The sequence below is a fragment of the Amblyomma mixtum genome, chromosome 10, assembly GCF_055824585.1.
Source record: "Amblyomma mixtum isolate Tamu chromosome 10, ASM5582458v1, whole genome shotgun sequence".
In the NCBI taxonomy this organism is placed as follows: Eukaryota; Metazoa; Arthropoda; class Arachnida; order Ixodida; family Ixodidae; genus Amblyomma; species Amblyomma mixtum.
Window position 1 is genome coordinate 47,933,472 of NC_143021.1, and position 23,684 is coordinate 47,957,155.

Genomic DNA, 23,684 nt, shown 5'->3' on the forward strand with positions numbered 1-23,684 from the left:
TATGTTCCTTATAACCCATGTGCTGCTTCGGAACGTGAATCCCCAACTGGTAGAACTTCCACAAGAAATTGCTAGCAAAGCCATTATAAATAGCACTTCAATATAGTTTGACCATTCTTGTTTCCCACACAAGCATTTTGCAACCAAGTCGTGTCTTCATCATACGCCCTCTGAATTGTTACAGAGCCGAACAAGTGAGCCAGTCTGCTTTTGCTGCCTATGAATAGCAGCCATTACTAATTTTCTCAAAAGCAAAATAGAGTGCAGTAGTGACGACCAGGGGTTAGTAAATTATAGACCCCAAGACTGTTTGGTTCTGCAGAGTATTTTTTGGATTTTTGGAGAACCTGAAGGCATGCATATCCCAACATTAAGTTTCACAACTTTATTTTTGAACTAAACTCGCTATAACTGCTCATAGCGACGGATTTTAGCAGACAACCAGTAATTATTAATCGAATTTTGGCATCTCTTCAGGAGCTGTATTGCTATGTGCTTGCTGAATCCCAGGAGAGAGAAGCCACAGCATGGGGTTGCCTGGCACCATCTGTAAGCTGTTACTCTTCGCCAATAATAAGTAAATTCAATCCTCTGGTCATAACTATGTTCAGACTAACAAGGCGCACGAGTATTCCAGAAAGCAACCTTCCATTTTGTAAAAGAAAACGGAGAAAGAGCAAATCAATCAGTACAGTATATGTGCAACCAGAGCACAATTATAAGCAAACATATAAACACTTATGAACTTAAAAACAAATAGCGCAGCAAAAGTTGAAGAGAGGGCCCATAAGCAGTAGGCAGAACAAAAAAAAAACAAATATTTAAACCAAATACGAACAAGATGCATCATTAATATAAACAGTTAATTTATACATCTTGCTGGCAGGGGCACTGTGTTTCGACTTAGTGCTTCAGTTGATGACTGAGATGTACACGCGTAGCCTTGTATGGCAAATTATGAAATTTAAGGCTGCAGCCTAATAACAGACAATACCTTTCCGGTCTGGCATCCTTTCAACCAGATTCTTACCTACATTTGATATGTGGGCACATTACATGATTTCTTGACTGAAGGCGGAATCTAATTGCTCTATATAATATAGACATTCTTCCAAGGTTGTGGCATATGACTTGAAAACGCACTCGGGATCACAATTCTCCTTCAGTAGTGTGAAAAGTTGTTGTCACTCATGCAAAGAGTCATGTCTGCTGCAAGCACTGTTGTATCACATGTGCTCTCTGTAGTTATCTGATCAAGAAATCTCTTCACAAGAGCGCCAGCGACATTGTACGCAACATTTTCTTATGCTATGTGAGGGGCGTGCGGTGATGACCCTTGCCGGTGAGAAGAATCGGAGCCCTGCGCCTGCTGTGGCTTGTGGTTTGTGTACTGCTTCGGGACAGCAATGCAGAAACATTCTCCAAGTTGATGAAGAATGCTGTTGTTGTCACTCCTTGAGAAAGTCTCCTTGAGAAAGTTTGAAAACTTTGCCAATCAAGATATGGTTTAGAATGGCAACTAACTGCTGCTTATTACAGCCTTTTTCTTCATGAATAATTGCAAAAAAGGTTTGCAAAGGGCTTGCAGCATTCGACGAATGAAGAGGTGAGCAAATACAAGATCTTTTTTTTAAATTGTCCACGACAGCAGCGATGCTTTGATCGTAATCTGTCAATCTTTAATTGAGCGCCGTTCCATTTCCCCAGGGAAACCAATAGCTCATTGGCAATCCTGTTTATGTAACACTGAAGGAAGACAGGATGTTCCGAATTCTCAAACATTGCACACCACAACTTGAATTCTTGCTTCTTCATGGTTTAACTGTTTAGCCTGCAAAAAGCTTAACTGCACTTTCGCGAATTGTGCTGTAAATTTGGCGTCAACAGGAAGCCCCTGAATGCTGATGAGAGTGAGAAGTGCCACAGACATCGGTTTTCTGAGCACTTTTGTGGCGTGCTCTACTCTTATGCCAGCATCGGGCATCCTGCAAACGTCTTCTTCTTTTGTTTCTTTGCGAATCTTTTTTTGAGATGTTCAGTTGCTGTGTTGAAATATGGCTCAGAATTGACGGATGAGCATTCTTAACAGGCTGACATTGTTCGACTGTGATAACAGATGACTGTTGTTACTTAGTGACCGTTTTGTTTCAGGCCTCTGAATGAAATCTAATAGCTCCTTGCATATGGCAACTGAAACTTAGATTGTACATTTGCTGTTATCTGTGTTTTTGATACATTGAAAGTTTTTTGAAGGAAGTTTTTGAAGCGCTTCGTCCTGTGTGTTCGTCCTGTTTTCGTGTTTTTTTATAGCGCTCACCAATTCATTCAAGTATGTATTTCCAACTAGCTCCAGTAGTAGCTCTTTTGTAAGTTTTTGTTGTGCTGGTCGCAGTTCAAGTATTTATTGTTTGTTTTTAACTGACATCATATGCATCTGTAGCTGATGCTCTGCTCTTGTATAGGAAATAAGCGCCGAGTCCGGCTGCATGTGTATATACTGTAAGGAAGAGAATGGGTTTATTTGCACGATGAACGGGGATATGTCAGCAAACGGTGAAACGGTGAACGGCCAGAGTCGAGCCAGTCCCAGCCTGGACTACGCGCTCGTTCGTCGTCCTTTTCTGCACGCTGCGCCCTTCGTCTTCCCCACTTGCTCCGCAGCGCGGCCCAGCATAAGTTGCATAACACTTCCACGTACTCCGTTACTTATTCAGGCTCCCCCTCTCCGTTAACAACATATTCAGAAATATTACAACATTTGCGCCTTGAACGGCAGACACTCCCGAAGCCCGCTAAGGGTCTTTGTAAATCAGAAGAGTGTCACCTTCGCAGGCTACAAACTATGTCTTTCAATAATCCGGCTACGCTTCACGCCATTCAGCCCGAGTCCTTTTCGGCACAATGCAAATTTTGTGGCCAGAAGGCAAACTTGCACCATATGATATGGGCTTGTCAGAAAAATGACAGCATTGACATCATAAATCAGCCAACGCGGGAGGGCTGCGAGGCGGCCCTGTCCAGCTTGGACCTCGAGGAACAACGAGCCCTAGTCGCCAGAGCACGGGCAGCGGCTCTTGCCAACGGCGTCCCGGACTAGGGACCCCATCAGCCTTCCCTTCAACAAAGGCATTGTGGCTTTCAATAAATGTTTTCATCATCATCTTAACACTTCTCTCCGGGCAGACGAAGCTCGGCACCGAGCGATTTAAGACCTAGAATGGCAGCGCTTCAGTCGAGCCACGTGAGCGACTTCTGTCTTTCGTGAGCGGCGATTCGCCGAAGTTACTTTCGCGATAGCATAGGTGAGTTAACTCAGCCGACTGATAACGACAAACGGCCCTGCGTACTTCCAAAAGAATTTCTGGTACAGGCCCCAACGATGTAATGGAGTCCAAGGCCAAACGAAATCTCCGGGTGCGTAGGTCCCTGCCATATGCGCATCGTCGTACCGAGCCTTGGCGCGGCCTTGAGCTGTGATGGTTCGCAGACGAGCAAGTCGACGGGCTTCCCCAGCGCGGCAGAGGTGTTGCGAGAGGATGACCTCATGTGCGGAGAATGGCAGAATAGTGTCCCGGAAGGTCCACGGGAGGCGCGCGTAGACCAGGAAGAAAGGGGAGAATCCCGTGACATCGTGTTTCGCTGTGTTGTACGCGTAAGTAAAAAATAACAGCACGGCGTCCCAATTCTTATGGTCAGATCAGGGTCCGGTCGATGCACTCTGCAACCCATTCGTCTGGGGATGGTAGGGCGTAGAATGGCGGTATTCGGAGCGTCACAGCCGGAGTAGTTCTTCTACAACATCGGCAGTGAACTGCCGGTCGCGGTAACTAAATGGCTACACGAGGCGCACCGTGGCCAAGAACCACGTGGCAAAGCAAAAATTCTGACAAGTCTGCTGCTTTGGCGGAAACAAGCGCAGCAGTTTCCACATAGCGGGTCAAGTAGCCCACGGCCACGATAATCCAGCGCTGGCCTGAAGTCGGCTCCGGAAACGGGCCGACCAAGTCCATTTCGATTTTCTCAAAAGGTGAGCTCGGTGGCCTTACCGGTTGCAAAATACCGACCGGTGGTGTGTTGCACCGTTTCAGCCGTTGGCAGGGAGTACAGCTTGCTACGTAGTTCGCAAGGGTGGAAAAGCAGGCTAGTTGGTAGTTCATCTTGAGGAAAAACACAGCGCACTCCTAAGACACGGACAAAGAAGGGCAAGACGATACAGCGCTGACTTCAACTGATTATTTTTATTGTGGAGCAACATATATATACGTTCGAAAAGTGGGCGGGAAGACATGAGTAACATCTGTTGTGTTTGCACGCGGCCGAAAGACAACAAACTGCAATTGAAAAAAACATGAGGGCAAGGGTGACCCTTGGAGGCAACAAAAAAAATGGAAACTAGACAAGATAAAGAGACAAGTGGAGGGGCCATTAAACGGATCACGCTTAAAAGGATGACGCTTGAAAGGATGACGCAAGCAGGCAGTACAAGAGACAAAAAACACTAGGAGATGACAAGTGAACAAAATGCACTAAAAGGCCAAAAAGACCATTAAAAAATTTTTAAAACCGATAAGGTTTGGTTTGGTTTATGGGGTTTAACGTCCCAAAGCGACTAAGGCTATGAGAGACGCCGTAGTGAAGGGCTCCGGAAATTTCGACCACCTGGGGTTCTTTAACGTGCACGGACATCGCACAGTACACGGGCCTCTAGAATTTCTCCTCCAAAGAAATTCTATCCGCCGCGGCCGGGATCGAACCCGCGTCATTTTGGTCAGCAGCCGAGCACCATAGCCGCTGAGCCACCGCGGCGGCTAAAACCGATAAAAGAACCAAAAGGGACGTTAAAAGCAGAAGACAGAAAACAACCTTGTACAAACGGTAAAAAAGGCTAAAAGACGAATTTCGGAATCCTACACATTAAAATTGCTCTATGCCTGGCTCAAATAATCTAACTCACGTTTCGTTAGCGCTATCGAGGGTGTGCTAACACAATCTTCACCTAGCTTTGGAATGTGGTCGGCTTCTATAATTTAGCGTGTGGATTGATGCGCGTTTCTCGCGATGACCGAGCAGTCATGAAGGAAAGGCTCGCAGGAAACGGAGGCACACTTTAAACAGTGAACACCCAGGTTTTTCTTGACGGTGTAAGAAACATTATTTGAGTGCTCCATAAGACGCTCATTGAGGCAACGTCCGGTTTGCCCCACGTAGGCCTTGCCGCAGCTCAAGGCTATCTTGTAAACTACACCAACCTCGCAAGGAACGAAGGATGCACGGTGCCTAACAAGGCAGGCTGGCTCTCTCACAGCCGGGGCATTTACTCTGCGACAAAGCTTGGATAGCTTGTCGGGCGCCGAGAACACCACTCGGACACCTGCCTTTTGTCCAATTCTTTTGAGCCTGTGAGAGAGACCATGCAGGTACGGCTCCACAGCGACTTTGTGTTGGTGGTCTGGGGCAGCACTCACTTGGCTTCCTTTGAGTTTCCTCAAGAGGGAGCCGGCTACTGAGATCAGAAGGTGCTTGGGGTAGCCAGCTTTTATCAGCCTCCGATTCTGCTCTTTCAGACAATGGTCCATCGGGTGGACACAGGACTTCATTAAGGCATTTGTGAAACAGAGGTTCACAATGCCCCTCTTAACGATCTTGGAGTGAGCTAAACTGTAAGGCAACAAGAACTTGCCCCCTCTTGGCTCATACAAATAACACAGGTGATTTTGTGCCGTCGATAGCCTCAAGTCGAGAAAGCGTAAAGACCAATTCACGGGTACCTCATGGGTCAAAACGAGGGGCGAGAGGTACCGTTCAAACACTTGGAGCACTTCTGAAACTGAGCTAAGAAAAGTACGTTCATTACTGGCCAAAAGGATTAGTCAATCGCCCACGAACCTGAAAACCTTCTCGGCTGCTGACGAAGAGAGCTGTTCTTTTATCAGTCGGTCATGATGGGCGAGGTAGATATCGCTTAAGATTTGAGCAATGCATGAGCCGATGCATACTCCGCTCTTTTGAATAAAATTACATTCACCCCAGGTAATGAAAGTGGAGCTAATATAAACGGTCAACAATTCTAAGAAGCCGCCCACAGACATGCCACAAGAATTCTGAAAAGTGACGGATCCGAATGAGTCAATACAACTTTCAACGCACAAAAGAAGCTTGTCATGTGGAAGTGAGTAATAGAGGTCCTTAATGTCAACCGAAAAGGGCATGAGAGCGCCACTGCCCGCTTTGAGAAATTCAAAAACTTGCCTCGAATCCTTCAGAAGGAAAGGATCATTGATTGTCAAAACCTTGAGCTTAATTTGAAGAAAAGACCCCAGGGATTTCTGCCACGTTCCCTTATCTGTAACGATTACCCTCAATGGGCAGTCAACTTTGTGTGTCTTTGCTGAGAAAAATACGTCTAGGCTCTTCTTATCTGCAGCATCTATGTTTGCAACCAGTCTGTCAAGATTTAGGCGCTTGCAAACCTGCTTAGCCTTTGATTTCACCCTAGAAAGGGAAACCTTATCGCGCCGTAAGAAAACAGATGTTACAGCTGCAGCAGCTTTTTTACCAAACAGATCTTTGGGTAGGACAAGAAAACCATCCTCGTTATCTGCAACTAGAAGCGAAATTTGATGTCATCTCAGAAATGAAGCGACGTAATTGACGGGCCCAGTTTTGTCCTCGAAACTGTAGCGCGACAAAACCTGGACGCCTACAGAGAGGCAGACAGAAAATTCAGAGTCTGGAGCACGATTTGCCGCTTGCCTCACCATGCTATGTAGTTCTGGAGGTAACTTCTTGGGCTCGACGGTGTATTTCGGGCCTAGGCTCAGAACGCCAGTCACTTTGTCTGGCAGCACCACATTCCCTAGCGTATGCACCTTGGTGTTGACGCCGGAGGGTTGTTTCGATGTGATGGCACGTAGACAGCAAAGCACTTGCTGACAGAACTGCAGAAGCCCTATGGCAGTACGAGCTTTGCTGTCTACGTGCCATCACACCGAAACAGCCCTCCGGCGTCAACACCAAGGTGCATACGCTCGGGAATGCGGTGCTGCCGGACAAAGTGACTCGCGTTCTGAGCCTTGGCACGAAATACGCCGTCGAGCCCAAGAAGTCGCCTCCAGAACTACTTAGCATAGTGAGGCAAGTGGCAAATCGTGCTCCAGACTCTGAATTTTCTGGCTGCCTCTCTGAAGGCGCCCAGGTTTTGTCGCGCTACAGTTTCCAGGACAAAACTGGGCCCGTCAATTACGTCGCTTCATTTCTAAGATGACATCAAATTTCGCTTCTAGTTGCAGATAAGGAGGATGGTTTTCTTGTCCTACCCAAAGATCTGTTTGGTAAAAAAGCTGCTGAAGCTCTAACATCTGTTTTCGTACGGCGCGATAAGGTTTCTCTTTCTAGGGCGAAATCAAAGGCTAAGCAGGTTTGCAAGCGCCTAAATCTTGACGGACTGGTTGCAAACATATATGCTGCAGATAAGAAGAGCCTAGACGTATTTTTCTCAGCAAAGACACACAAAGTTGACTGCCCATTGAGGGTAATCGTTACTGAAAAGGGAACGTGGCAGAAATCCCTGGGGTCACTTCTTCAAATTAAGCTCAAGGTTTTGACAATCAATGATCCTTTCCTTTTGAAGGATTCGAGAGAAGTTTTTGAATTTCTCAAAGCGGGCAGTGGCGCTCTCATGCCTTTTTCGGTTGACATTAAGGACTTCCATTACTCACTTGCACATGAGAAGCTTCTTTTGTGCGTTGAAAGTTGTATTGACTCATTCGGATACGTCACTTTTCAGAATTATTGTGGCATGTCTGTGGGCGGCTTCTTAGAATTGTTGACCGTTTATCTTAGCTCCACTTTCATTAGCGGGGGTGAATGTAATTTTATTCAAAAGAGCGGAGTATGCATCGCCTCATGCATTGCTCCAATCTTAAGCGATACCTACCTCGCCCATCATGACCGACTGATAAAAGAACAGCTCTCTTCGTCAGCAGCCGAGAAGGTTTTCAGGTTCGTGGACGATTACCTAATCCTTTTGGCCAGTAATGAACGTACTTTTCTTAGCTCACTTTCATAAGTGCTCCAAGTGTTTGAACGGTACCTCTAGCCCCTCATTTTGATCCATGAGGTACCCGTGAATTGGTCTACGCTTTCTCGACTTGAGGCTATCGACGGCACAAAATCACCTGTGTTATTTGTATGAGCCAAGAGGGGGTAAGTTCTTGTTGCCTTACAGTTTAGCTCACTCCAAGATCGTTAAGAGGGGCATTGTGAACCTCTGTTTCACAAATGCCTTAATGAAGTCCTGTGTCCACCCGATGGACCATTGTCTGAAAGAGCAGAATCGGAGGCTGATAAAAGCTGGCTACCCCGAGCACCTTCTGATCTCAGTAGCCGGCTCCCTCTTGAGGAAACTCAAAGGAAGCCAAGTGAGTGCTGTCCAGACCACCAACACAAAGTCGCTGTGGTGCCGTACCTGCATAGTCTCTCTCAAAGGCTCAAAAGAATTGGACAAAAGGCAGGTGTCCGAGTAGTGTTCTCGGCGCCCGACAAGCTATCCAAGCTTTGTCGCAGAGTAAATGCCCCGGCTGTGAGAGAGCCAGCCTGCCTTGTTAGGCACCGTGCACCCTTCGTTCCTTGCGAGGTTGGCGTAGTTTACAAGATAGCCTTGAGCTGCGGCAAGGCCTACGTGGGGGAAACCGGACGTTGCCTCAATGAGCGTCTTATGGAGTACTGAAATAATGTTTCTAACACCGTCAAGAAAAACCTCAGTGTTCACTGTTTAAAGTGTCCCTCCGGTTCCTGCAAGCCTTTCCTTCATGACTGCTCGGTCATCGCGAGAAACGCGCATTAATCCACACGCGAAATTATAGAACCCGCCCACATTCTAAAGCTAGGTGAAGAATGTGTTAGCACAACCTCGATAGCGCTAACGAAACGTGAGTTAGATTATTTGAGCCAGGCATAGAGCAATTTTAGTGTGTAGGATTCCGAAATTCGTCTTTTAGCCTTTTTTTACCGTTTGTACAAGGTTGTTTTCTGTCTTCTGCTTTTAACGTCCCTTTTGGTTCTTTTATCGGTTTTAAAAATTTTTAATGGTCTTTTTGGCCTTTTAGTGCATTTTGTTCTCTTGTCATCTCCTAGTGTTTTTTGTCTCTTGTACTGCCTGCTTGCGCCATCCTTTTAAGCGTCATCCTTTTAAGCACATCGCACAGCACACGGGCCTCCAGAATTTCTTTGGAGGAGAAATTCTAGAGGCCCGTGTGCTGTGCGATGTCAGTGCACGTTAAAGAACCCCAGGTGGTCCAAATTTCCGGAGCCCTTCACTACGGCGTCTCTCATAGCCTTAGTCGCTTTGGGACGTTAAACCCCACAAAACCAAACCTTTTAAGCGTGATCCGTTTAATCGCCCCTCCACTTGTCTCTTTATCTTGTCTAGTTTTCATTTTTTTGTTCCCTCCAAGGGTCACCCGTGCCCTCATGTTATTTTCACTTGCAGTTTGTTATCTTTCGGTCGCGTGCGAACACAGCAGATGTTACTCATGTCTCCCCGCCCACTTTTCGAACGTATATATATGTTGCTCCACAATAAAATAATCAGTTGAAGTCAGCGCTGTATCGTCTTGCCTTTCTTTGTCCGTGTCTTAGGAGTGCCCTGTGTTTTTCCTCAAGTTGCTACGTAGTGCTGTGCCGTTGTGTACATTCTTGGCCAGTAAAAACGTTGTTGTGTTCGAGCAAGGGTGCGAGCAAATCCCAGGTGACCGGAGGTGATGACATCATGCATGGCATTTAAGACGGCACCGCGAAGAGAAGCCGGAACAACAAGCAGCAGACGAGCGCCGACAGGGGAGTAGTTCTTTTTATAAAGTAGGCCGTCCCGGATAACGAAGGGTGTAGTAGTTACAGTCATGTGAGCCTTGTCAAAGACCGCAGTCAACGATGGATCTTGGTGTTTTTCTTGTTGGAACGTTACACTGTCCGGAAATGTCTCGGTCAAAGAGGCCAGGCAGTCGTCCAGATCGTCTTCACCGACTGCCGCTGAAGGAAGAGGGAAACGCGATAAGCAGTCAGTGTCAGCGATGCGACGACCGCTCTTATAGTTGCGTTAACACGTTTTGGCGGGCTAGTTGGTCAAGCATCTTGAATAAACAGCGCGAACGAAGACGAGCACAAAAGACAAGAAAACGGATGACACAGCGCTGACTAACAATTGAGGATTTATTGCTGATCACACAAGTATAAATACAAGGATGTCGGCAGACAGGGAAAGGTTTACAAAGTGGAAAAAACAAACAAAACATAAATGTGACAACAGCAACAGAACCGCGCTAGAAATCAGCGGAGATTATCAGCCCCCAGGAGTGACAGCTCTTTTTGCAGTAGTGTTAGCGAAGGAGTGCTTATACATGCATTTCCCTGCTTGAATATGTTGTAGGCCTCGATAATTTCCCTCGCAGTTTTTCCCGATTTTTTCGCCATGACCTTAGTTTCATGATATAGCGGTACGCACTGTTTTTTCTCTGTTTTTGCCCATTCACAATCCCGGCAATGAATGCCGAGGTGACCGGAAACTACTTTTGAGACTTTATAGCTGTGTTTGCTCAGCCTTTTATTGATACATCGTCCCGTCTGTCGAACGTACTGCCCTCCACAGGGAAGATTGATGTTATAAACAAAACGCCTTTCAAAACGCGTCCGGTACCTCTGTAGCAAGATTTCTGCATCTGCTTTCCTTGTACCTGCAATCAACTTTCACTGAGTGGAACTCATCCATCTTCATTAAAAACAAAGCGGCATATGCATAGGCTCCTGTATCGCCCCCATACTCAGTGACATTTATCTCGCCAGATGCGACCGTGCTCTCAACGAACGCCTTGGGAAAACTAAGGTCGTAAAAACATTTAGATTTGGCGACGACTACCTTGTTTTTGTTAAGTGCTCTGGACTGGAGTTTGAAACCGAGGTGTCTCGCAGTCTGTCCATTTTTTCTGACGCTCTCTCCCCCCTTGAGATCTCTTATGAAACCCCTGTTCACAACCGTATCAAGTTTCTAGACCTTGGCCTGTACTTCACTCCTAGCCACGTTTGCTGGGCTTTCGAACCTCCAGGTAACAAGCCCCTTCTTCCCTATGGTTCTTGCCACTCCAAGCTCATTAAGAGGGGTATCATAGGGTTCTGTTTGAACAACTCATTAACAAAATCCTGCCACCACAGACTGCACTGTAGCGTTTCACACCATTTAAAAAGGTTGCTCTCGGCAGAGTACCCCTAGAACTTATCACGTCAGTAGCTGAGTTGGCACTAAAGAAGAGCAAGTCAGAACCAGCTACACGAGACGGCCAGGAATCGGACAACAACCGCAAACGTGTCGCTGCGATTCCATATCTACATGGAATTTCACACTCCCTGAAAAAAGTGGGGAAAAGAGCAGGTGTCGATGTTGTGTTTTCCGCGCCTGATCGGCTGGCTGGTTTGTGCCGATCTGTTAATGAGATCAAAGGAAAAGTGGCGAAGTGCACAACTAAGCACCAGTCACACTTCATCCCTTGTGATAAGGGGGTTGTTTATAACATCGCTCTGCCCTGTGGAGGGCAGTACGTTGGACAGACGGGACGATGTATCAATAAAAGGCTGAGCGAACACAGCTATAAAGTCTCAAAAGTAGTTTCCGGTCACCTCGGCATTCATTGCCGGGATTGTGAATGGGCAAAGACAGAGAAAAAACAGTGCGTACCGCTACATCATGAAACCAAGGTCATTGCCAAAAATCGGAAAAAAACTGCGAGGGAAATTATCGAGGCCTACAACATATTCAAGCAGGGAAATGCATGTATAAGCACTCCTTCGCTAACACTACTGCAAAAGAGCTGTCACTCCTGGGGGCTGATAATCTCCGCTGATTTCTAGCGCGCTTCTGTTGCTGTTGTCACATTTATGTTTTGTTTGTTTGTTTTTTGTTTTTTTTTTTGCACTTTGTAAACCTTTTCGTCTCTTCCGACATCTAAGTATTTATACTTGTGTGATCAGCAATAAACCCTCAGTTGTTAGTCAGCGCTGTGTCGTCCGTTTTCTTCTCTTTTGTGCTCGTCTTCCTTCGCGCTGTTTATTCAAGACGCTCTTATAGGACACAGAAAAGTCGCATTCTTGAAGACGTAAGGCCTAGCGAGCTAACCGACCTGAAGCGTCGCGTAGGCCATCGAGCCAACATAGGGAGTGATGGTCGGTGATCACGTTGTTTGGCGTCCATTGAGGTGGGGTCGAAACTTGGCGACAGCGAAAACGACGGCGAGACATTCCTTTTCTGTGACTGTATAATGGCGTTCGGCTTTCGTGGAAGTGCGGCTGGCGTACACTTTAAGAACTAAAGGAGTGCGGGGAACTCCTTTCGATGGAGTATACGCTTGTCCCATATTTCACTCATTTTTCCGGAATCGCCGCTCTCCTTCATGGCTCACTCCCTCTGCAGGAGTAGATACACTCCTTTAATACGAATGGCTAGGAAAAAAACTGCGCCCGAGCGCGGATTCGAACCGAGGAACACTGCATTGTGAACCCAGTGCGCTACCTCTCGCCTATACTAACAACATTACATCAACCATTCGCTTGTTCGCAGATGACTGCATAAATTACCGCAAAATCCGATCACCAGCAGATCATCTTGCACTTCAAAGGGACCTCGATCATGTAACCGCTTGGTGTTCATCATTGCAAATGTAACTCAACACGGAAAAATGCAAGTTAATGACATTCAGCCGCAAAAAAAACTAACTCTTCGTTCAATTACATACTCAATAACAGCTTAGTCTCTCAGGTCTCTTCTTACAAATACCTTGGTGTCCATTTTTCAAGTAACTTCTCCTGGTCCACTCATATACAGAAAATAACAGTTAAAGCATCCCGGATATTAGAATACCTAACAAGGAATCTTCATGGAACTCCTGCTACTACCCGTAAGCTCGCCTATCAAACATTCGTTCGTCCGCAACTCGAGTATGCATCATCCATTTGGTCACCTCACCAGGCTTACTTAATTAATTCCCTTGAATCAGTTCAAAATCGTGCTGCGCGTTTCATCTCCAGAAATTATGACCGTCACTCAATCATCACAAACATTAAATTATCGCTCTCTCTTTGTACCTAGCAATCACGAAGATTAATTGCCCTTGTCTGCTTATTTCACAACATAGTCTATAGTACTAATCATTCGACTCTCCCTCTTGGAAATTTCACCAGCGCTGCGACTAGGAACAAGCACAGAGAAGGAAGACAAGCGCTTGTCCTTGTCTTCCTTCTCTGTGCTTGTTCCTAGTCGCAGCGCTGGTGAAATTTTAAAGATGTACCAACTAGCTCAAACCACCATTTTGCTCCAGTTTATTTTTCTCCCTCTTGGCAACCTCACCGCACCTCGCGCCGTTTAAACGACCATCTCAGCTTCCAACGCCTCTCAGGTAAAACCGTTGCATTCAATTCATCCGCTTTGCCGCAGGCTATTGTTCACTGGAATGGTCTTCCGGAACACATCGTCAATATTCGTGATCCAGCTTCTTTTAGGAACGAAATAACAGCGATTTTTTCCAATTACTGACAGGTCAGTAACTATTGTATAATGATGTTTTTTTTGTTTTATGATGTGTACTACAGTCAGTTAGCATTGTGTAATGATGTTCTTATGTTTAATGAGTACTAACAGTCAATCAGCATTGTGCAATCATGTCATTCATGCTCCTGTTATTGCCCCTATTTATGTAATCCCCCCCCCCCTCACATAAAACTCTAACGCTTGGAGCCTGTGAGGCAACCTGAATAAATAAATAAATTAATAATTAAACGGATGGTAGAGCTTTTGAATAGTTATATGAGCTTACATTTTGAGTTCAGCGGGAGTTTCGTACGTATGCGTCGCGAATTCTGTTTTAAAATTCGTAGATCGCTGGCTGGTTAGAGTTGGCACAGCTCAGTAAACGATGAAACAGTAAAGGCAACATCTGAACGCCACGGAAAATCTTTACTACACAGCAATTTCAGGGTGCACGGTACGTTGACTCGCCCTTTGCGAACGGGTTAACTGGTGTCCTGATGCACAATTCTTTGTATTAAAATGTTGTGTGGCTTCCCTAGAGCGCTCGTCGATCATTCATACCGTAGTAGCAATGCCATGTAAAGTGACTAATGTTTCGCGGTCGACCGCTAAGTTTTACGGGATCTGACAGAAGTGTTTTTCTTTAACAGAAGCATCGCCCGTTTCTGCGAACCGCTTTTACTTGGAGGTCGCTGTGTTGAAACTGATGTTGCAAAATGTGAATGGTGGTTCTGAAGGGCATAAAATATATTCACATTGCAGTAAACCTATGTTTAGGATTAATTGCGACTGTTACCATGGCAGTCTCTTCTTATGCGCATTTTACGGAAGTGCATGACTTCGCTGAATGGTATACACTATTCACCAACCCACGGCGGTCGCATTTCGATGAAAGCGAAATGCCAAAGCCTCATGCACTGCGCGATGTCAGTGCACTTCGCTTTGGGATGTTGCGATGTCATTGCAGTCGCTTGCGAACGTGAAGTCCATTGAAATCAAATCAAATATGCTGTATGAATGCAATGCAATAATCTCCAATGTGTATCTACACTGCACGTATCGGTTATGTACAACATCTAGCTCTGTGAGCGGAGCACAGCCCCCCTTCTTGTTTATTGCTTATTTGTTATTGTTTATTGAAATACCCACAGCGCCAAAAGTGGCATTACAGTGGGGGAGGGGGGGAATAACACATCATACAAACGAAAAAAAAGGTAACAAAGTGCAGCACATACAATCCAACCATGATGCAACATTAATACAGCCTAAAAACAGCATTCACAGAGAGGAAGAGAATAAATCACCTGACATAATTAATACCACTTCTGCAGGGAGCCGGTTCCGATCTCTTATAGACCTAGGGAAAAAAGCATATTTGTACATCTCTGATTTACAGTTAATTTCCTTAACTTCAAATCGATGGTCACGGCGTAGCGAAATATAGTTTGGTGAACGGATGTACAGGTCACGGTTTATGCCAGTATTGAAATAGTAAATACTATGAAAAAATTTTAACCTCAAACAATATCTACGTTTTTCAAGCGTCTTCCATCCCAGCGAGTTTTTTTGCACGTGAAACGCTAAAGCTCCTGGTATAGTTGTTAAAGACATATCGGACACCCAAGCTTTGTATACTCTGAAGTTTATCTATATCCGTTTTATGCCAAGGCTCCCATACTACGCTGGCATATTCGAGAACCGAGCGAACGTTTGTCATGAAAAGTAACTGTTTTGTTTCTAAAGGGAATTGCTTGGTGTTACGCCTTAAAAAACCAAGAACGCGACACGCTTTTCCTGTTACATAGTCGACATGTCGTCTCCAGCTTAGGCTGGAGGTTATGAATACGCCGAGATATTTGTATTCTGATACTGATGAAAGTTATGCCCCATTAATTGTATAACAGAATTCATGGGGCTTTTTTCTTTTTTGTGAATCGCATATGCAAAGATTTTCGCAAGTTAATAAACATACCCCATTTCTTACACCAATCAGACACCCTGTTCAAATCATTCTGTAACTGCACACAGTAATTCGGACTATCAACGACCCTATACAATGCGCAGTCATCTGCAAACAGACGAATCGGTGAGCTCGGTGGCTGTGCCACGATGCAGTCATCAAACCCGCTCGTTTTTGCCACGCAGGTTATTGCACCGCTCATCAGCGAGATGCTATTCCTGTCCCTGGTTCCCGCCCCTTCGCATGCCACCTGTGCCATCGAATCCCTTCGCTTCGAATCTCCCGCCGACCTGTCTGCACAGCAGCCTGCGGCTTCAACCTGTCCTGCAGCGCCACCGCTGCTATTCCTCGACCACCGCGACTGCCCCCGGACTCACCCAAGTTCATCGACAGCAGCAGCTACGGCGACTATAAAATTGCATCACCCGCGCTCGGCGCCCTGTGGGCTCGGTGGCTGTGCCACGATGCAGTCATCAAACCCGCTCGTTTTCGCCACGCAGGTCAGTAAACATTACTCTCTTTTCACGAAAAAATCGAGCAATAACTGCCTCCTGCAGCTACCGAGTCCACAGAGCTGCCTTTCCATTGCTCTTGAATGTGCTGATGTCGTGCGTGCCCTGTTGCTCTTGGCTGACGATGTTGAATCAATCCCAGGCCCCGAAAAGGTTCTAGAGGAACTGAAGAAACTGTCTGATGGTCAGTCACAATTAATAGTCGAGGTCCAAGGTCTTAGAAATCAACTTACAACTACGGTACAAGCTATTTCTGATCTTAGTAACAGGTTATCCGCCCTAGAAATTCATTATCAAGATGTTGTAACCCTACGCACCGACATGGATACGATCTGCGCTAACACTACCCAATCAGCCAAAGAAATCAGGGGTATAGAAGCCCGTTTGGATGACGCCGAAAATCGCTCGCGACGTAACAATTTAATCTTTTACAACATTAAAGATGAGAATACATCTGAAACGTACTCGGAATCTGAAGAAACAGTCCTCCGCCTCTGCCGTGATCAGTTAGATCTATCCATTGACCCTAAAGAAATTGACAGGGCTCATCGTCTCGGGCGGCATTCTCTTGAGCGCATTCGAGCCATAATAGTTAAATTTACATTTTTTAAAACCAAGGAGATTATTCTTTCAAATGGCCATCAGTTAAAAGGCACCGATTACAGCATAGGGGAGGACTTTTCACGCCCTGTCCGAGAAGCGCGAAGGCACCTCGTAAAGTTTGCCAAAGCTACTACAACTAAATTTTCCTTGCGCTACAAAACTTTGTGCATCGGTTCTAAACGCTATGCATTCGACGAGTCATCACAGTCTGTACACGAAATCTCATCGCATAAGTCTTATCGTCGCGCCACTACTAATCTTCCTTGTAACAGCCCTCGCGGTAAACTTCCAAATCTTTCTTTTTCTGTTATCTATACCAACATACGTAGTTTCCTTCCCAAGCGTGAACACATTTGTAATCTTGTTTCATCATCTTCCAGCAATATACTTGTACTAACAGAAACGTAGCTAACAGAAGACGTCACCGATCCGGAAGTTTTAGCTGATTTACCAAATTTTAACGTTTTCCGAAAGGACCGCGAAGGCTCACGAGGAGGAGGTGTTCTTATTGCCACTAACCAGCTGTTGCCTTGTTCTGTCATTAACATCCAATCAGAGCTTGAAATACTTTGGATAATCTGCCGTTCCGCACCACCAATCGTCATACTAGGCGTCTGCTACCGACCCCCCTCCAGTAGTCCAATCGTTTCCTCAAAATTAAGCGATAGTGTAACTCAAATAACTAGCAAATATCCCAACGCGCGCATTCTTCTTTTCGGTGATTTTAATTACCCATCTATTGACTGGCTGAACCCAACACCAACAGGCAATACTGAAATGACGAACTTTGTCGACGTTTGTTTGAATTTGAATCTTACCCAGTTAGTAACTGAACCCACACGCGTAACACATGAATCCTCCAATATCCTGGACCTCATTCTAACTAACCACCCGGAAAGTTTATCATCATTTACTTCTCTCCGCGAAATTAGTGACCACAAAGTTTTACACGCTACTTTCACCTTCATCCCCGAATCGCGCCAAACATTCCCTAAAACGATTCGCCTTTATGACAGAGCGAATTACGAAGAAATCAATAATCATTTAATGGCGTTCTTTCCAAACTTTGATACAAGTTTCGAAGATCGATCAATTGAGGAAAACTGGCTTATTTTTAAAACTAAAATTATAGAACTCACAGCGAAGTTTATTCCCACCATCACATTTCGTGCCAATCCCAACAAACCATGGTTCACAAAGCATTTGAAAACACTTGAAAACAAAAAGAAGAGATTTTTCCGTGCAGCTAAACGTAACCCGAGTGCATGCGCATGGAACAAATATTACGCAGCCGAATCAACATACCTGCAGTCTATCCGTGACGCCAAACAAACATTTTTCCAAACTGACCTCCACAAGATTCTAACAAATAACCCGAGGAAATTCTGGAAAGTATTAAACCCTGAACAGGCGCTGGTCATCACACTTGCTAACCAACTTGGCGATATGACCAGTGGCATTGAATGTGCTAATATTTTTAACGCCGCTTTTTCATCCGTTTTCACACACGAAACTGATATGCCACTTTGTACCGTAACTGACAACCTGAGTTCGCATATGCCTCCAATCATCTTTTCTGTGCACGGCATTATATCTATCATTGAAAATATCAAGATGTCATCTTCTGCTGGTGCTGATGATATCACCCCCAAGTTCCTAAAAATACTTTCCATGCTTCCGCAGTGCATCTGTCAAAACTGTTTGCACAATCACTTTCCACAGGTAGCATACCCAGTGATTGGAAGGTGGGCAAGGTTGTTCCGGTCTTCAAATCAGGTAACAAAGAATCACCCCTTAATTACCGTCCCATCTCTTTAAGAAATGTGTCATGCAAAATCATGGAACATGTCATTTATTCTCATATAATGAACTTTCTTGACTCTATAAATTTTTTTCATCCTGCTCAACACGGCTTCCGTAAGAACCTATCGTGCGATACACAGTTGGCTATTTTCATTCATGACTTGCATGTGAACCTTGACTGTAACCTACAAACTGACGGAATATTCCTGGACTTCGCGAAAGCATTTGACAAAGTACCCCACAAACGCTTACTACTAAAACTGTCCTGGTTAAACCTTCATCCTAACATATTACAATGGATACGCGAATTCCTGGCTAACCGCAGCTAGTTTGTTAACGTTAATAATCAAGCCTCTAGCTCTGTTCCGGTAACATCAGGTGTCGCGCAAGGATCAGTCCTTGGTCCGCTATTATTTTTAATATACATTAATGACCTTCTAACGCATGTCTCTTGTAACGTCCGTATTTTTGCCAATGACTGTGTCATCTATCGCACTATCAACAACGCCTCTGATCAGTTCGCCCTCCAGAATGACTTAATCAGCGTACAGGAGTGGTGTAACAACTGGCTCATGGAACTAAACCCCAATAAATGCAAAGTCGTGTCATTTCACCGAAAACGTAATCCTGTCCTCTTCTCCTATAAGATCTCGCACGTCACGGTAGAATTAGCTCAGGCTTACAAATACCTCGGAGTAACACTGTCTAATGATCTAACCTGGAACGCGCATGTCACTAAAATCATATCATCCGCTAACAGAAGCCTTGGATTCTTAAAACGACATCTACGTCATGCGCCACAAAACCTAAAATTGCTTGCCTACAAATCACTTGTCCGTTCTAAATTAGAATACGCCTCTGCTATTTGGAGCCCTAACCAAAATTATCTAATAAATTCCCTAGAATCAGTACAAAATCGAGCCACAAGATTCATACATTCGTGCTATTCATATATTGTCAGTATATCAGCACTAAAAGCAGAGGCAGGATTAACATCCCTGGCTTGTAGGCGTCGTATTACTAGTATGTGCTTGTTTCACAAATTTTATTTCAGCTCACTTCGTCGTCCTCCCTACATCAATCCGCCGGCACGCATTTCCCTCCGCATTGGCCATCCCTTCAAGTAGCCCGGCCATGTAAGCGTACAACTACATTTGCATCGTCATTCTTTCCACGCTCAGCCAAGGACTGGAACAGCCTTCCACACGACATCGCCGCAATCACCTGCCCATCAACATTTGCGAACTGTTTAACTGCTACCTTTAACAGCGAATAATTTTTGTATCTTACGTTTCTTCTTTGTTTATTCAATCTGATTTTTCAATGTAACGCACCCCTTATGTAATACCCCCAATCCTGGGGGCCTTTAAGGCAATAAAGTGAAGTGAAGTGAAGTGAAGTCATTCAAGAAGATCATAAATAACAAAGGTCCGAGCACTGATCCTTGAGGTACACCACAAGATACAATGCATTCGCTTGATAATTTTCCATTAATAACTACTCTTTGTTTCCCTAAGTGCAAGTAATCTTGTATCCAGTCAATCATTCTCTCATCAATGTTATACCAAGACAATTTCTCAAGCAAAAAAGAATGAGGAACAACATCAAATGCCTTCTTGAAATCCAAGAAGACGCAATCTACAGACAACCCTTCATCAAGTGCACTTGTCAGATCATGAATTAGTTCAGTCAACTGTGTTACACAAGAAAGGCCTTTACGAAAACCATGCTGCTGATTGCTTAATAAGGAATGCGTATTCATATGATTAATAATGCTAGTGAAAAACACATGTTCCAAAACTTTACAAGCAATACTCGTCAAAGAGATGGGACGATAGTTAGAAACAGCATTTCGAGGGCCAGATTTGTGGACAGGAACTGCATTGGCTAACTTCCAGTCAGAAGGCAGTGCACCTTCCTCTAAGGATTTTGTGTAAATGACTCTCGGATATGCAGCCAACTCACACGCACATGCACGGAAAAGAGCAGTTGGTAGATCGTCAGGACCAGGAGCACTGGCAGCATTCAGCCCTTTATGTATCTACTCAAATGCTCTTTGATGAAACTCGACACAACGCATGTGATCAGAATTAACTCGACCAAAATTGAGCTCAACGTGAGAGGTGTTGGAAGGAGCAGAGAATACAGAAGAAAAAAAAACTAATTGAAGCACTCAGCTTTATCGATACTCTCGTCGATAATGGAACCTTCATGTACAAGAGATGGACTAGATACCTGATCCTTGCCGTTTCTTTTCATGAACTGCCAAAATTCTTTAGGGCGCTCTTTCATGCGCAAATGAAAAGAAGAAAGATAAGTCTTTTGCTTGTTTAACGGCTACCTTCGCTGCGTTTGTTGTGTATTTTACTTTTCATTGTTCTGTATAGAAGGATTCCTTCTATACGCCCTGTAAGCAGCCTGTCTTTTGTATATGAACCTGCGCACAGTTTTGTTAAACCAAGGCTTGCTTTTGCTTCGTCGTGACGTCAAGATCCAACTAGGAACGTACATTTCACGTAGCTCTAAAATTTTTTCTTTGAAAATTTTCCACAACTCGTGAACTGACATCGTTTCAGATAGTGTTTCAAACACATGAAACTAGGATTCGAGAGTAGCGCAGATATCACTGACACGTGCTTTACCATAGCTACGTATGCGACGCCGCCCGCCATCACTAACTCTGACGTAATCCAGCTTCATTTCGCACAGGACTGAACTGTGATCACTGATCCCGGGCAAGATTACAGGAGGGTGCACTGCCTCAGGAACGTTAGTCAAGAAAAGATCTAGAACGTTGTTCCCACGAGTTGGTTGAGTCACAATTTGCGTCAAAGCGAAAGAGGCGCAAATATTAAGCATTGCTTTAGTCTCCTCATTACCGTTACTTGATACCATGCCTAAATGGGACCAATCAATTTCAGGTAGATTAAAGTCACCTCGATGGCCATGTAGTCATGCTTAACTGATTCGACAGCTTTCGAAAAGTCGCTTAAGGTGTCGGATGCACTTCCCGGTGGTCGGTAAAATGAACACACAGCGATAGATTTACCATTTCCTAAACGTATTTTGACCCAAACAGCCTCAGCGCTCGTGTTGTCGTGTTTGTTCCGTCCTCGTGTTTTTTCCGCGCTGTTTTACCATGGATAGTAATAACCAACTGGCCCACCTTTCTGTACTTCTAAGCCTCAGTGGTTCCAACGTCAATATCAAGTTTCTCGGAATTAACTGTTTCGTCTACCAGGATGAAAACACCCCCACCATGCGTGTCGCGATCTTTCGTATAGCTGCTGTAATTACTTGGAAACACATCACTATCAGCAATATCACCATGTAGCCATGACTCACATCCAAGAACGACGGACGGCTTCGTTAGTTCAACAAGACCCAGAAATTCATCGTTTTTGTTTTTAATGCGACGGCAATTAACTTCCAAAAAAGACAAGCGACAGTTATCGGCTTTCAGTCACGTGACCCGCTTCACACACTCCTGATTTTCATCGTATACATACTTTCCATCCTTCAGGCATAAAGTATCATATCTGCTGACCAGACGATCTGATTCATCACAATGCGCTTTCGCGTATTCTAAGAGAATTTTTTGTTTCTTTCGTACATTATCGAAGTAATCATCAGATATACTGACAGAAGTACCCTTGAGTGTTTTTGCTTTTGCAAAGACTGCTAACTTTTCCTTATGTGTCGCAAAATTTACAATGATGGGTGGCTTTTTACTTGGGCTAAATTTGCCAATTCCGTGGGCTTTTTCAAATTTTAAATCTTCAATTTCCATATGTTCCTTGCAGACTTCTTTAACATGATCTTCACTTGTTGCTTTTGATTCTTTGCTGATTGGTATCTTTAATGCCAAAGAAAAGCAAGTTGCAACGCCGACTCCTGTTCTCTAGCTGATCTAATTTGGCCTTCAGGCTCTGCAGCTCGGCATGTTGCAATTGATTATTCTCCTGGCATTTCGCAACAGTGCTCTTCAGTTCATCAAGATGGCCAATCTGCATCTCTAGTTTTGTCAACCTCGTGTTGAGAGTCGGCATGGCAGCCTTGTTCTCAGCCTGGTATTCCTCAATGGATAACAATTTCTGCTTACTATCAGCCTCGCCATCTAGAAGCTGTTGAAGAGCAGAGTCGTTATCAGGCCCTGGATTCAGTTCAACATCTCTGCACAATAACAGCAGCAGCATGAAAAACATAGCCCTACGCTTTAACAAATAGCGTCGCCTTCGACAGTACTTTGCATTCTCGATAAAAGAATCGGGATGGATACACAGATTGTAACGGGAAGTTAATGCTAGACTTCTCTGAGAGGCACAACATAGTTATTGTCAAAGAGAAACTAAATGTCAGTGACAAATCACGTGGGAATCCCGTAACAGGCAGAGAACTGTTGACTACTGTCTAATGTCGCATGGCATTTATAGCAAGCTCGCAGTAATGGAAATAGACGAAAAGGTGAAGTACAGCCTAGGAAGTGATCATAAACTTATTAGCCTACAGTTTGGAGCCCTAGTCAAAAAAGAAATGCAGCGATGTCAAAAAGACAACGAAAAATTTAATGACGAACAAATAGCGCGAATAGTAGCCGACATGGAGTACGAAATAGAGAAACGCCCCATGGAAAAGGGCGATTATAATCAGAACTACTCATCACTACAAAAATTAAACAGGTGAAAGGAGTAAGCCGCTGGAAAGGAAAGAAGAAGGCATGAAGGTGGTGGAATATGGAAATTAAGGAGGCCATCGAACAACGGCGGGCGGCTTCAAGGGCACACAGAGAAGTAAAGAGGGCGCAGTTATCTGAAGAAGAAATAGGCGAAAAATGGGAATCTTATCGGCAAAAAAAACAACAAGTCTAGGTCCTCGTCCAGGCTAAAATAAAGCAGTCCTCTGATTAATGGCTGGCTGAAGTTCGCGACGCAAATAAAGGTGGGCCAAGAAAATTCTGTAACCATATAAGCTGGTTAGGAAAAACAAAGCAAAGAAAGCCGGAACAGATTAAAGGTGCTGAGGGAAAATGTTTAGAGGGAGACGACACTGTGAACAACATTACGTCATTTATAGCTGCGTCTTTTCGGAACGGCAATGGGGTAATCTCCCCAAGGGAGGGAGCAACACAGGACAGCACAATAGAGAACAGCTTAGAACTGACTAGTCTTAACTGGAGAAAGGCGGAAGCAAATATTCTTAAAACCACACCCGCAGGGGTAGACGAAATTCGAATTAA

The 23,684-nt window shown here is 44.7% G+C and overlaps 2 protein-coding genes across 2 annotated transcripts in view; one reads left to right on the top strand and one right to left on the bottom strand.

The window, feature by feature from the left end:
* Positions 1-23,684, bottom strand: part of LOC149325716 (uncharacterized) — a 295,945-nt gene that overhangs the window by 213,137 nt on the left and 59,124 nt on the right. The gene's annotated exons all lie outside the window — the stretch shown is intronic.
* The window catches only part of LOC149325717 (uncharacterized), a 13,394-nt gene continuing 5,389 nt past the window's right edge, over positions 15,680-23,684 (top strand). Inside the window, exon 1 of the mRNA XM_089563361.1 lies at positions 15,680-16,878. Within this exon, the coding sequence (XP_089419487.1) occupies positions 15,680-16,878 (1,199 nt within the window). The remainder of the gene's footprint in view (positions 16,879-23,684) is intronic.